Source organism: Anopheles maculipalpis, chromosome 2RL (assembly GCF_943734695.1).
Source record: "Anopheles maculipalpis chromosome 2RL, idAnoMacuDA_375_x, whole genome shotgun sequence".
In the NCBI taxonomy this organism is placed as follows: Eukaryota; Metazoa; Arthropoda; class Insecta; order Diptera; family Culicidae; genus Anopheles; species Anopheles maculipalpis.
In genome coordinates this window covers 34,964,626-34,979,813 of record NC_064871.1, presented here as the reverse complement: position 1 = coordinate 34,979,813, position 15,188 = coordinate 34,964,626, and the positions used below count along the sequence as shown (strand labels likewise).

The following is a 15,188-nucleotide window of genomic DNA, read 5'->3' as shown; positions in this document are numbered from 1 at the left end:
ATTTTCAACAACAAAACATTTATTTTGTCAAAAAATAGTTTAAATATTAGTTATAATGTTTTGCTTCACCACTTTTTTTTTTGTTTTGTTTTGTTTTGTTTGTTTTTCTTTATAGACAAAATACATAATATCATGAGTTACTGACGACGCTCGCACATGCACATGTTACAATCGCGCTCGATCCTGCTGCTTCGATGCGATCGATACACTCTCGATCACATACAGAAGTAAATGTCAATCAAAACAGTTTTTGTGTGCAATAATCATACTAATCTGTCGTAATTGTAATAATAATCATCATCGTTATAAATCGATTCGAAATAAACTAGCGCGGAAACAATCTTCTAACGCGGAGAACAAAAAGGGATAAAAACTCAAAATCGCGTCAAACAACAACTTCAAAGAAAAAAAAAAAAAGCATCAAAGTGTTTGTAAGTTGTACCTTGATTTACAAACACCAGTGAACACCGGAACCGAAGGAAGGAAAAGTACAAACAAGGAAGCACATGGAAGGGTTTTGTGTTGTTTTTCCTCTTTTTTTTTGTGTTGTTGTTTATATCGCGTAGATTTTTGTTTTGTTTTGTTGTTTGTTTTCTTCTTTGCTTAATTCTTTGTTTAATAATACCCTATTATGTATAGGAGGTATATGAGATGATGGAAAAAAGTTTACGCTAAAGGAGATTCTGGAAAATGGATCATAACCTGCGTGAAAATTCTCCTCCTCCTCCTACTCCTGCTCATCATTCTCTCTCTCTTTCTCCCGTCTGTGGGAATGTGTTGCACGTCGGAAGGAGCGAGAATCCGACCACTTGTTGGGGGGGGGGGGGGGGGGAGGACAGTTGGATGACTGGAACAGGGTAAAAAGGGATATGCTCCGGATATAGAGAGGACTAACGGATCGGTAACGGAAAACAAAGCATCCTAACCGCAACATCCCGTTCGCTTCCTTTCTTGTGTTGCTTTGGTTTTTGTCTTTGACTCTTCCCGTTTGCCGGTCGATGCAAGAAAAATCGTTTACACTACATATCTTCAACATTTCGATCAACTACTTCCTGCTGCATTTTGCTGCAACGATTGGCCTCGTTGTTATTGTGTTTTTTTTTTTTAAATACACTTGGTTTTTTTTCCCTTGCATCTTCCGAAAGCGAGGAGATCCGAAAGCAAAACTGGACCGATGAACAGTCCGCGTCCACTAAGAAAGGAAGGAACTGGAAGGAACAGCTTGTGTACTTTACGTATACTATAATTTCTTCCCCCGAGTGCTGCTGGAGTTTCTATCGCAGGTCCTTCTTCTTGCTGGTTATGCTTATGCTTTCGAATTTTTTTCATTTTGAATGCGATCAAAGCTCGAGCATGGTTTACGTATAATAGGTGTGGTATGTACATGAGTTTGGTAGTATTTTTCTTTTACCGGCGATGATGCTCTGCGTTTTTTTTGCTTTTGCTTTTGCTTCGTCCCGCTGATGATGAGTTATCTGGCCCTTACGCTCACTAAACTCGTCTTCGAATCTCGACTTTTGCTAACACGGAAACAAAACTTAGACATGGAAGTAAGAGAGTTACCGATTCCCCCGGGTCTGACTGATGCACCCGATCACACGATCGTTATGACCAAAGTTCTTCAATTTTTCAATGTTCGATTGTACCTGATTATTTATTGTATGTTGCCTGCCCTGTCTGCGTGTGTTTGTGTGGCCTGTTCTTTACAGCTATCGTGAACTGTGGAATATTTTTCACACCTTAGTATGCTCTAAAAATTATGGCTACAAGTTTTCACAATCACAAAAGCATTAGGATTTAGCGCTCGCGGTCCTGATCTTCATGAGTTCATTTTTTCGGTTTTAGTGGGCGGAATTCGCGGCACCCCAGTTCACACTCACGAGGGAGATCTTTCGTTACACTCATGGTTTAACAATCGATAGTTTTTGTTTTGTTTGATGTTCTAAGAAGAAAACAAAACAGTACACACAAAGAAAAACACGAAACTTTGTAGCAATTTTAATATATTATAAAAAAGAAGGTTTTAGAGAAGATATAAAAAAACATAACATTTGCTATAAAAAAAAATCTGCCCACAGTCTATAATTTAGTTGCCATCAACTTACATTCGTATATTCGTATTTACGTATATTCGTTCCATTCTATGCTTCATGAATGTCCTCTTACTATCCCTCTCTCTCTCTCTCCCTCTCTATCGCTTACGATTAATTACGTATGTTGGCGTACTATATATATATATATATGTACTATCTGCTGGTGTTAAGTATCTTAAGTATGGTAATACCATGCGTTGTTGTTTTCGCTATGTACTAAATGCATTTTTTTGTTGTTGTTGCTGAGGTTCCAATCCGTAGTATTACGTGCGATATTCGTAGTCGCAGTAAGTAAGAAATGCCTTGGAAACCATACCCAGTTGAATGTTTCGGACCAGGCTGGGTCAGGATATAAGTATTTCTATCTTTTTTGTTTGTTTTTATTTGTTTTTCTGTGTGGTAATAAAAACAACAAACTTTCGTATACTGTACACTGTTGGGCAATTAGTAAACTAAAAGCCAAACCTTTTTGTTTGCTTCTTGAAAGGATCTAAACGTTCGCAAATAAAAGGACCAAAGATTTAACTTCAACCTATTATTATACAGCTTTACGGCGAGCGAGTACGAGATTCTATTTGTGCGGAGCATTAGATGATTGTTGATAGTTAGCGTTTATGGGGCGAATACGGTTTTTGGGAGCTCGTAGGATAGGACTGTGAGGGCAGGGGGGAGGGGGGGGGTGGAAATACGGAGTTGCCTTCCTTACATTTTGTTAGTTTCTTAGCTTGCACTACATTTATATGTACGTATATAATCATTTCTGCTGCTGCTGCTGCTGCTGCTTCCCTTTATACTATGCGGCATAAAATGCGTTTTTTTTGTCGATCAATTGTTTTTCTTTTTCCTTTTTATTTCCGTATTTATTATATTACATACTTACAAGTATTGCTAACTGAGCTCAGAAACACTAGGCAGCGGATGAACGCGCTTCCGCCCGCACAAAAAAATTATGCTCATAATAGTTTCGTTTGATTGGTTGATTGGTTGGTTGATGCGCCATCTTGCATGAACGCATATCATCGTATACTTTGTTGTGTTAGTAGTAGTTTACTTATCTTCAATTTTCCCCAACATTTCCCCCTTTGCAACACATTGATCGCAATCAAAGGCGTAGGGGAAAGTGGTAGATGTGGTGGTGGTGGTGGTGGTGGTGGTGGTAGTGCGTTCGATTAGTCTTCAACGTAGATAAAAATTTCCCTCCAACACGTACACACACACACACACGCACGCACGCACATAATTAGGCTAGCCGCTCTTGGAACATCGGGCTGGCAGGCATTTGTGAGGTAAGAATAAATTATGCTTGTTCTTTAGTACGAACGAGCGCCACGAAATATGGAGGAGCGAGTTGTTTTCGCGGGCACCATCGATACGTACGGACTGCCATTTTGCGCCCGATGTGTCCTGCGTGCTTGAGTATACCTTTGTCCTTTGCATCCGCGGCGAGACATTTTCCTTGACGGTCCCTACATGCTAAACTTGCCTAACAAAGCCAATATTAACTGCCAGCGCGTGTGACACAGCTGCAGCAGCAGTTTGCTTGTTTTGTATTTGTTTTATGAAAATACTTTAATTAGGTATACATTTACAATTTCTTCATCACGCAATCGTTTGTGGTTGCTCTTGGTATACGTATGTATTTTTTCTTTTTGTTGTTGGTATTGTTCCGTATTGGGGGTTTTCTTCTTGTTTTGATTTTTCTACTCATGCTCCTGCTCGCTCTTTTTTTCCTTTTTTCAAACGCATATTTCCATGCTACTTTCATACTTTCTTCACAACGTCCCCCCCTCGGAGGATAAATGGTTTTGAATTTAGTAAAGATAATATACTTATCTGTTACTCTGCTGCCGTTTGTCACAATGGCCATTGTGGCTACCGTGTAACCCTACCAAATCGTATAACTTTGCTGCTTCTGCTTCGTGTTTTTGTGTGTTAATCCTTCCTCCTTACACATTACGCTTATTATACTTATCGGCCAATAATTTCTGTACGTATTTCTGTGTATGTGTGTGGATGTGTGTGTGTTTGTGTTCCCTAGGCCCCTGCGGTTAAAATACTCTACCGACTGGTAATAAGTAAAACGATTATACAAACTAAAAACAAAATGTTGTAAAGCTTAATACTCGAATTAGTTAGTTTTTTGTTTAGGTTTTGTTTGTTTGTTTGTTTTGCTGCTTCTTTTTGTAGCTGTGTGTGTGTTTAGTTTTAAAATCGTATACTCATTTTACCACCACGTTGTAATTCATTGCTTAAAGTGGGTATAATTTGTTATTTTTTTTTTGCATATTTTTTTCTCTTCCTTTTCTTGCTTTTAATCATTTTGATTCCAATTTTCACATCCAGTCACCAGCTTACTAAATCGTACGCCAAAGTAAAAAAAAAAAAATCAGAGAGCACTGGCCCAAACCGTCTGCACAGAATCAGTGTCGAGGTTTGGTGCGCGCTTGTCTTCCCTGCGCAATGATTAATTATAATCATCACCTTCTGCTTCTTCTGCCGCTCTGATTCTCTGATTTTCCCATTTCCTATTTCGAGTGGGCGAGGATATTTGTTTCACGCTTGCTCCAGTAATGCCCTCAGTTAGTATTCAACCCTCTTACCCTGCTACATATGGTTAAAGATTTACCTATCTTTGCTGTCGTGATGTTTTGTTTTGTTTTAGCTAATCTCCTCTTTTTTTGGTTGCAAGAACGAGAACGATTCACAATCAGTCGTACATGAATTACGTATTTTTGTTTTGCAGGTTTAATTTAGCTAATTGAGAAAGTAGTTGCTTAAAGAGATTTCCTTTTCTTTGCGAAACAAAACACAAGCTCTGATACAGTATTATTCATAGTTCTCTTAAGCAAGCAGTCAATGTGTTAACATTTTGAGGTAAAACACGAGCGGAAGCTGAAAATGTTGTTGGTAACAGTGTCGAAATAAGCTAAATTTATTTCTCAACAAGTTACATCCAGTTTTAAAAATATTAAAAAAACACTTCGTCACGCAACCAGCCCATACATTCGTTTTGTTCATTCGTTTAGAAGAGAAAGAGTAGCCTGTTGAACCGACTCGAATGTTAATCGAATTAACATCGACTTTAAGAACGTTTGTTAATATTAACTTCAATAAGAGGATAGAGAAAGAGGATTAAAATAAAGAGAAAACAAGAAAGAGCCCCAGTTTAACATCTGAAACCCCAGATCGAGATGTGAAAGAATGATGTGACATCAGTAGTATGATGCTTTTTAAGACGATCATTGCCGACAACGTTAAAGACATGGTTGTAACTCGAGAAGTAATATTTCATCAAATAGAGAGAAAAAATCCGTTTTCGCACCAAATTCGTAACGTGCTTTGATATTGCAACTCCAAACCGTTCACTTGACAGTTTGCACCAATCGGTTGGGTGCGAATCAGTGATAAATTGGAGTATTGAATGAAATGTTAACAATCCATAAACACATCAAGAGTTGTAAAAAGGACATGCAAAGTAATGGTGAATGAAAGTAATAAATCTACAGCTAAAAAAAAAATAATAATATAAACGTGACAATTTGGCAACACAATTTCGGTTTCTCCAACGATAAGGGAACGTGTGGGGGGGGTGAGATTAGAAAGAGGTAAGTGGTGTAGTATACTAATAAACAAATCATCATCGCGACCGTTTGATGAAGATAAATTGAGCAGGCTGAAAGTAAAAGAGTGATTAAAAATGACGCCCGAAGATGAAATGTCACGTGAACCGCTGTTCCCAACGCTTTCGGGTGATCAGCAGGATCGAACGTTTAGTTCCATTTTCCTCCAATTGTCACACAGCGAGCGCTGTTGTTTGTGTTCCAAAAAAAAAAAAAACTATCACTAAAATCAATCTCAATTGCATTGCAGAAAATAAGGGATAAGGGTAGAACGAAAAAAATGGAACTTAGAGAGAGAGAGAGAGAGAGAGAGAGAGAAATAATGACATGGTTTTAAAAAAAAAGGTGATTTGTTTGAAAGTGCAAACTAACTGCAATGCTGAAATATTGATTGGTTTAGAATAAGTGGATAGTTTTTTTTTCTTACTTTGTTTAAAGAATTAGGATGTTTGGGGATGAAAATATTAGTCAATAAATCAGTACGATCATCACACGGGTGTGGGCGCGCTGTATGGTGGTGCGCGTCCCCGCGCCGTCGGGTTGGGAGAAAACACGAAATATTGTTTGCCAAATTGTTACGTCAATGTAAGAGAAAACAAATGGTTACTATTGGCGAGCTATATGGGCCTCTTGCAAAAACGAAGTGCTACAAAACTAATCTCGTTCGTTCGCTGGTATTACTTTTTCGCTTTTTTATATGTTTTTTTTTTTTTTAATGCTTTTTGCTTTGTTTTGTTTGTTTGTAATCTTGCTTGAATGCTGCTTGTTTATAATCGTTTCCAAAACATTGGGCTTTCGTTTGTGTTGTTGTAAGTTTTGACGCTCTTGTTGGATGCATTTTCCCTTAGCAAATATAGTTTCCGCTGTTGCTTTTGTAGTTGTTAAGCCTTTCTTTTCTTAAACCACTTTTAGTTTTGATTTAAATTTTCTATTTCTATTTCCTTTGTTTGTTTGTGTTGCATTAGCCAAAACAAAAACACGCTCTCCGATCTTGCACAACTGGTTTTTCCTCTTTTGTTTTCCTTTGACTTATTTTAAATATCAACCGTTCTTTACTGCCTGCTTGCATTTACGTATACGCATTGAGGAATAATATATTTATATTTCTTGCCTTTGTATTAAATTTTGCTTTCAAAATTACGAGCTTTCCATCGCTGGCATGCAGTCCTTACATCGCTAATTACGTATTTGTGTGTACATCAGCTCCTGCTTGCCTTTGGGAGTGATTTTCTTTTAACTAATTTGTTACCATTTTCCACCACTACTATTGCCGATGCTTCTGCTTTTTCTCTCCCACTTGGAACGCTCACTTGAGCGCGGCCTGCTGACTGTTGCTGCTGTAGTGGCGAGTACTGCTACTGCTGCCGTTGGTGCTGCTGCTTCTGTAAGCTGTCGCGTTGCCACTGTTACGACTGCACTGCCCCCCCCCCCCCCCCCCCCAACACATTGCTACGTTTGCGATTTATGAGCGTATAATTCTGTCCTAGTTCTAGAATGCGCGGAAATACTATTTACATTTTCACAATCAACGGGCTTTCATGGTTATCGCTTCCTGTCTTTATCTGCCGGTGTTTGACTTTTAAACCGTGTGTGTGTGTGTGCTGCGAACTGCTTGACTGCTTTTAGTTAGGCGATTATCGTTTGCTCATTTCCGGTTGTTCTGTCTGCTCGGTTCCGAAGGCTTCTGCGCACACACACACACACGCACCCAAAACACCTACTACTATTAGCGTTTATCAGCGCAGCGACTACTTTCCGTGTGCGCGGGCACATAATGTTGTTGGCATCGTATTAGCATCGTTTTTTTTTTTTCATTATTCATCATGCAATTCTTGATCTTGCATCGAAAAAGAAAGCAAAAAAAAAAAACTTTGCATCGAAGCAATGCAAAAGTAGATCAAACCACTCCTTCAGAAAAGTGAGTCGGTGCAAAAACAATCATTTATTTGCTTCGGTTCCATTTTTCATCCACCGCTTGTTCGAGGCTCGCTCGCTTCCTTTCACCTGTAAGGGGGTTTCTGCGAACAAAAACACATGTCCTTGTGCTTCTAGTTTTCCTGACTCTACCGCTCCGTCTAAGGGTACGATTTTATTAATCGGTTTGAAAAAGGCTTCTCCTTGGCTCCGAGATCTGTCTGCCCGGTTGGTGTAGCTGTGCAGTTTGTCTGATCGTACTCAATTCAATCGGTCATCCTGGCCTGGGAACGCATCGTGCGCTTTATCTCGAAGGTTTTTTTTTTCTCTCGTCCTCTTTTGAAGACACATTTTGAATCATGCTCACCATAATAAACGCACGCTATATCGTGTTCTTCGCCTACGTGAGACAGATCAAACAGGCTTTCAGGTGGAGCTTTAGCTTGCTGTGTACCAACCGTTGTTTAAGCAAGATTTCAAAAAAAAAAAGAAAGAAAGAAGCTGCAACAAGATATCCGAATGCAAATTCACCAGACGAAAAGGGGAAGAATTGCTGGCACGCAGCAACAGCACTTCATGCTGTGCAGTTGTGCTGGCAAGCTGGAGAGCTTTTAATTTTAATATAATGTCCAGGAATGCAATTCCGAAGCTTCTGTACGTGATGCAAAACTCTTCATTAATCATCTCATTCGCGGTTCGCGCATTGAGCCACAGCTTCTTTGCAACTCAATTGTGCAGCTTGCCCATTCGCATCCGCGACCTGATCCTTGATTGTGGACCAGCAAAAGGCATTGGGAAAAATGGAATTCGAAGTAAGAGTAGTGAAGGAAAGCTCATAAATGCAATCATCAATACCGAAATGAGTAGGCAGCAACGCGATGTGCGCATGCGTAGCAAAGTGTGTGTGTGTGCATGGGTGTATTTGCAGTATTCTTCTAGCTTGTTGTTAGCAAGTTGGTTTTGTTCTCTATCAAATTTTGTATTTTTAAACCTTTTTTTCTTTTTGTTGCCTTAGTTTCTCTTTCGAAAGGGGCAGATCAGTAAGAATTCTTTACTTCTTTTTTGTTATCTTCCTATTTTTGGTATGCGTGTAATTTGTGTAAAAGTGTCTGCACATGTGTGTGTGTGTATCTGTATATTAGTTGGCCTGTTATGCACCACAACGCAAATGTTGTATCAATCATCATTTCTCATGCGCTGTTTCAACAACTTTACGGCTCGCGGAGCTTTACGTTTTACTCGGGGAGGTTATTCAATTTTCAACAGTTATTATTATTCTTTAAAGGGAGGAAAAGGGGGCAAATGTGTGTTAATGTGTGTATCCTGTAGCGATTTTTGAGTGTGTTTGTTTTTTTTTCAATCTCGTTTTGCTCATTCTTGTCTCATTTTGGTTACAAAGACATTTGGTAATATCTTCTGTTTGCTGTTTGCTTTAGCGGTGAAAATAAAAAATTATATAAATGGTATATTATGCATATGTGGTTTTAGTATATGCTCTTCATTTTGTAGCGTTTTGTTCTTTGCTTTCGTTTGTTTTTTTTTAATCTGTTCTCATCATGTTCTGACATAGTTCTTTAGCATATTTGCTTTAATTGTTTTTATTTTTGTTTTGCTTCTTGTTCTCGTTTGTCTAGCTTTCTAGCGTTTTTGTTTTGTTTTAGTTTTGTTTTGTGCAAAAATTTGTTTCGTTTCAAAGTTTTCTTCAGCGCGATCAAGTGAAGTTCTGGCCATTATCCCAGGGCATTGTGAGCACCCGCTTCGTTTTTGCAAGAAGGTCATAGTCGTACTACGAACATGGGTGCACCACCGCATTGTAGCTCGCCAATATAGGACCATGTGCTCCCGCGAAGGGGGTACTCACAACGTCTGGTGTGCTAGCTCCATCAGTATGCGATGTTGAATCTGCATTACTTCTACCCTCGCCATTGGCACCGCCTAATTCTGGTGGTTTGGTGGTGTCCCGTTCGTCAATCACTAAATCTATTGGCATTTTACCCTTTAAACACGATATATATCGATGGCAAAAATTATCACACAGTTCATGCACCTGAAACAACAGAGAAAGCAGAGAAAGGGAAAGTGTGTCACAAAAAAGCAGTTCTGATACAGGGACGCTTTTTTTTTGTTGTTTGTTTGCTGTCAGAGCTTTTGTTTTTTTTTTGTTTTTTTGCGGGGCGGCTTTTCGCGGCTCGCTTTTCTTCCCTTCTCTTTTCTTCTCTTGCCTTTTTCCGTGCTGCTACCGTGGGCTGTGTTTCTATAGGACGCTATGATCTTCTTTTGTGTTTTTTTTTTGGTTTTTTAAATGATTTTTTGGTAATGTTTTCAATTGTTATAGTTTAATACTTTTTTTTTTTGTTCGTTTGTTTGTTTACATTTTGGTTTAGCAATATTGCAATGCCACACACTGTGCAGAAAAAAAAAAACGAGCAAACAGTGTATCGATGCAGGGAGGGGTTGATGGTATAGGGTGGCCCACGCGGTGTCCCCCTCCAAAAAAACTGCACCAAACATTGCAGCTAGTATTTGGCTTTGGTTTCGTTTCAATGCTGCATGGGATATTTATATGTCGACCAGCAATAAAATATTATCAACATTTTTGTCATTCTTTTGGAAGGTTTTTAGCGTTTGTTTTGTACTCGGTTTGAGGTTTTCTGTTTTTTTTTTTCATATATGTCAGGTTTCGTAGCACAATCGAGTTTGATTGGCGTAAAATTTATTTATCGCGATTCATGTTGATAAAAAATGGAAGATTTTTTTCTTTATTTTTTTTTTGGTTATTCTGTGTTACTCGTGCCTAGAATTCGTTATCTCGAAGCTTCAGTTTTTCATAAATGTTTATTTTTCATTCAGTTTTCAGGCAAGGTGTATCATTGGTTCGCTCTTTTCATATCCATCACACATCAAGGGTATTATTGCCATTGCTGGCAAAAAACAACACCCAACTCACCATGTGTGTATGTGTGTAAAAAGCTACAATAACAATAACACCACCCTTCTGAGGTCATAATTCAAACGGTCGGAAACACAAGGACCGAATAGCTGTATTTGGTTCGAAAATAAAAACCAATTCAATAAATATTATAAATCCCCAACTTCGGATGTACAAGGGAGCGTATGGGGAACAAACAGTTCGACATAAAACATATTTTATGATCATTCACGATTATCATGTGACGTTTTATATTCATTGCGCGATAACGTGACGTAAAATCCGTTCGGGATTTAGAAAAAAAAACCCATGATTTTTTCGAAAATATTGATTGCTCGATTGCTTGATCGGTGTGTTGATCATCGATGCATAAGAGCGGAAGGCTTTTTAAAAAAAATTAATCTTCATCGGCTACAGCAAATCCGACGGCAAGGAAGCACCTTTTTCCACCGCAAACGTCCAATGACTCGTGGTGGAAAAAGTATCAAAAAACATTTGTCTGCCTTCTCACAGTACGTTCCTTACTGTTTGCAGTTTGAAAGGAATTCTAATTCTCGTCACTCCGATCCCGATGTCAAAACAGGTGGCGAAGTGAACGAGATAATTGGCGTTAATTTTTTGTTTTTGATTTGGAAAACGATCGTCCATGTGATCTGGAAAGCAGGTTTTTTGTACCGCGATTCCCCAAACGTTCTCTCGATCGCGATCATTTTACATTAAAGGCCACCAAACGTTGAGTTTTGCTGATGAGTGGTCGTAATTGTTTTGTGGAAGAAGGCTTTGTTTTTGCCCTCCCCGTCATCATCTTCCATCCAGCTCGTGAAGCGGGGGAAATGATGGGATCGTTTCAGCAGATAAAAAATACAAATAAATCGCCACCACTTGGTTCGTCCGTCCGAGTGGGTCCGAGCATTTAGAATTTTCAAAGCATTTCGCAAGTTTCTCACTTGAGTGCATGCGCTTTTTGTTTGTGCGCGATCTTATATTTATTTGTCATCCGTTTCTCTCGTACATTATTTTCTCGTAGTACGTCGACTGTCGATACAGCAATAGCGATTGTGTTGATAGTGTTAGTACAAATTTAAATTCCTTTATTACACCTTTTACCGTCCCTTGCAGGCGAGATGGCAGGGAGCAGAAAGAAGAAGTTTCATTCAAAATTGTTATTCCTATGCGATCTGACATCACCCTTACCAGCACAAAAAAGTGCTTAATTCCTTACGAGCCTTTCAAAACAATGTCTCTACACACATTCGTAATGGATTTAGATCTTTCGTGACCTAAGTCCATCACTAAGTGTGGGCATATGCTGAAAAAGATTGCACCGAATGATGCAGAGACAGACAAACGATCGCATAAGAAGTTTACACGCGCAATATCCAGAGACGATCGGCAAAAATTTAAGCAAGGCACAGAAAAAGGGTGAAAAAATCCTTCCTTCCTACACATACACAAAACCGAAATCTCCTTCGATTCGAATGACCATCAGAGAACGATCAGAAATAACAAGCGTTTCGAAGGGCAGGAGTCAATGAGTTTTGAGCGCGTTTTAAAGTATTTTTCGATAAACATTCCATCGGCGCACACACACACACACACGCCATTCGAGGGATGCGAATATTCATAGGTATCCCAATGGGAAGTTTAATCACCTTAGCATAAGTTGGTCCCTCGCTTTGAGGTTAGGCGAGAAGCTTGGCCAAAACCGGATTGATTGTTCATTTCGCCTGTAAAAGCGAACGTAAAAGCGAGCAAGAAAAACGCCGCGTTCGGCTGCAAATCCTTTCCGAAACACTCCGCTAACGCTAACACGCTGGAAGCGCAGGTTTTTTGCTGTTTTTGGAGAGGAGAGTATGAGGACAAGGGAGATGATTTTTTGGGGCTTTGCTGCATCAGCATTTCTACCGATGGGTTCTACCCATTCGGACACGAAAACCCCGGGCACCTTATAATGTTTCACCGTTTGACTGAAGAAAAACAGTGCCAAGACACGGTTTCGGCGAACGAATGAACAATTTCTTAAGGGATACATAATGGAAACGCACTCCCCGCACCTCACGCCGCCATAGAATCCGTAAGCCTTTTCCGCCAATGCGGATTCACTCGAGAATGCGCGTCGATTATCATCGTGCACCACCGGTGATGGCCGTTAGTCGAAGGAAGTGGTAAGGACCTGCCACCATTTTTTTTTTTTTTTTTTGGAGTGCTCAGGAAATTTGAAACACTGTGCCAAATCCGCTTACTCCATATTCTCATTTGCTAGCTCAGCGCCCAATATTACCCCGCCATTGCGTGAAGCGAACGAAGCCATGTTCGCCCAACAAACTAACGACACGGCCCCGCAGGCGTACACGACGGAGCAGGTGAATCGAATAAACTTCAACGATAAATGTTATCGCTGCGAAGCATGGCGTCGACAAATACGCAGGATCGATATCAACAAAAGGGGAACGCTGTATCCCAACGACCGCGCGCGTGTGTGTGTGTTTGTGTGTGTGAGTGCCTCATAAACAATCATAGCCCTGGGTTTTTGGTAGTCACCATTTGAAGTCTATTTCAAAACGTGCGCCACATTTTCGGAATCAAACAAATTGTCATCTCGAGAGAACCCATAAAAACCCTTTAACCTGTTCAGCCGTAGCTGTCAAGTGCTTTTTTCCTTTCCCTCTCTCTCTCTCTCTCTGTTGACTTCAGCAAATTGTTTTGCCATAAAAATAGACAACAAGCTGCTGTCATCTTCTGCTCCAGGTTTTTGGGGGGTTTTTTTTTGGGTGGGAAAGGGCGACCAGTGTATTTATCTTCTGGTGACAGATATGGAGCGAATGCGCATAAACCATACCCCATGGAGTAGTGAGGGTTTTTGGAAGCTTATTTCTCTTCCCCCCCCCCCCCCCCCCCCCAAAATGTGACTCTAGTTGAAAGGGTTTTCGCTACCAACCACGCAGGACACATTAAATCTCAAATATCTAAAGGGGTCGGTTGGATTTTCGGGTTGGACCGAGCCCAGGTTGTATCCACCCCGGTATCAAAGGGCAGCCGTACTGTTACCGTTCATCAACGTATCGTACACCTTCACTCGTTTTTGGAGATCGTGTAGATCGTACAAACGCACGCAATGCAAGACGCGGACAATGCTGGAGCTGGCAGCCCGGGTCCGAATCACACAAAGCGATGATCCACGGTGGGACACCGTGTTGGGCAATTGAAAACCAAAAAAAAAAGGCCCAGCAAACACACACACACGCACATGTGGCACACAGGTAAACCTGTTTTACCGAAAATGTTAGACGAAACGCGCAAGAACTAACGAGCCCGGGGAGAACACAACAAATGCTGTGTGTTTTTTTTTGTTTTTTGTTTCGTCTTTGATTCCGTTGGAACCACACCGAGGACGGATCGAAAGCCGAAAATGAAATAAATTATTCTTTCCCATTTTGTTTGGTAGCCTGCGATTGACGGCAGGTTGGGTTGGCAGGAAGGCGAACGGATTGGGATGGTGGCCGCGGGTGGCCAAAAACGAACCAAACGTCGCCGTCCACCACCAGATACACAGGCCGAACGAATTCATGTAGTGTTTCATTGTGTTCTTTATTTATTTATTTTGTTTTTAGTTTGGTTTTTTTTTGTGTGGTGCTCCTCTTTGCGATGATAGTTCGTTCGTTTCGTTCGGCGATATTTATATGCCATATTCCCCTGCCTGATATCGTTTATCCTTGCCTTGTGGGGTGTTGGTGCGCTTGACATTGGGGTGTCTCTCTTCCGTGTGTCCGCGAGGATTTTGTTTTATTTTGCCTTTTTTTTCTCTCCCTCTCTGCCCGCGTTTGTGTGTGTGTGTGCAAAGTATTCAAATGTACATTCGATATTCTTTACGTCGGGAAGTTCGCTTTTTTTTTTAGGTCTCTTCCGCGGACCAAAACACACCGCAGAACTACTACGCCTTGGAGTCCGTGGGTCCCAGACACGGGGATTCATTTTGATTCATTTTGCACCCAAAGCTAAGCCTCGGCAGCGCTCCGCGTGAGTTTTCTCCCGCATTTCGGTTGCCGCGTACGGGAGGGAGGACAAAAAAAAACCCATTACAGATTTTCAATATTCGCCTTCGGCTCGAATTTCAACCGAAACTCCGAATCGAATCCATATTTTATGTCCACCACCCGATTTGAAAGCTGCGGGGAGTAGCTGGTCGATGGTCAGCTGGTGGTCGAATGTGTACGAAAGAACAACAGCGAGGATTGAGCAGACCAAGAAACGGCAACCCCCCTTCCCAAGCAGCCCGTTCTTTGGCCGCCCAAACGTAAGCTCAGGAAGCCAAGGAAGGTCCAACGCAACGATCAGGAAAGACGCTTTATTATCTTGGTCTCACTGTCCGTCTCGAAAACCGAGAACTGCTGTTCGCAAATCATTTGAACGTACATTCAACGTGTTGCAGTTAGTTCTACCATAACAATATGCAACGATCGCATGTAATCAAGGGTTTGAAAGGCTAAAATTACACTCCACAGGCGGCAAACCGGCACACTCTACTGGTTGCAGAATTAAAAGATAACTTCCTTGCAAAGCATGCTGCCGTCGCCAATTCGTGCCCAATTAATTGTCCCCGTGATAATTCGCACCAACCGAGCCGGCAAAAGG

General features: G+C 40.7%; 2 protein-coding genes across 2 annotated transcripts in view; both read right to left on the bottom strand.

The window, feature by feature from the left end:
- LOC126558244 (isocitrate dehydrogenase [NAD] subunit gamma, mitochondrial) overlaps positions 1–15,188 on the bottom strand; it is a 517,410-nt gene that overhangs the window by 151,594 nt on the left and 350,628 nt on the right. The gene's annotated exons all lie outside the window — the stretch shown is intronic.
- The window catches only part of LOC126558836 (homeobox protein homothorax), a 58,723-nt gene continuing 52,866 nt past the window's right edge, over positions 9,332–15,188 (bottom strand). The window contains exon 6 of the mRNA XM_050214911.1: positions 9,332–9,674. Within this exon, the coding sequence (XP_050070868.1) occupies positions 9,414–9,674 (261 nt within the window). The 3' untranslated portion in view covers positions 9,332–9,413. The remainder of the gene's footprint in view (positions 9,675–15,188) is intronic.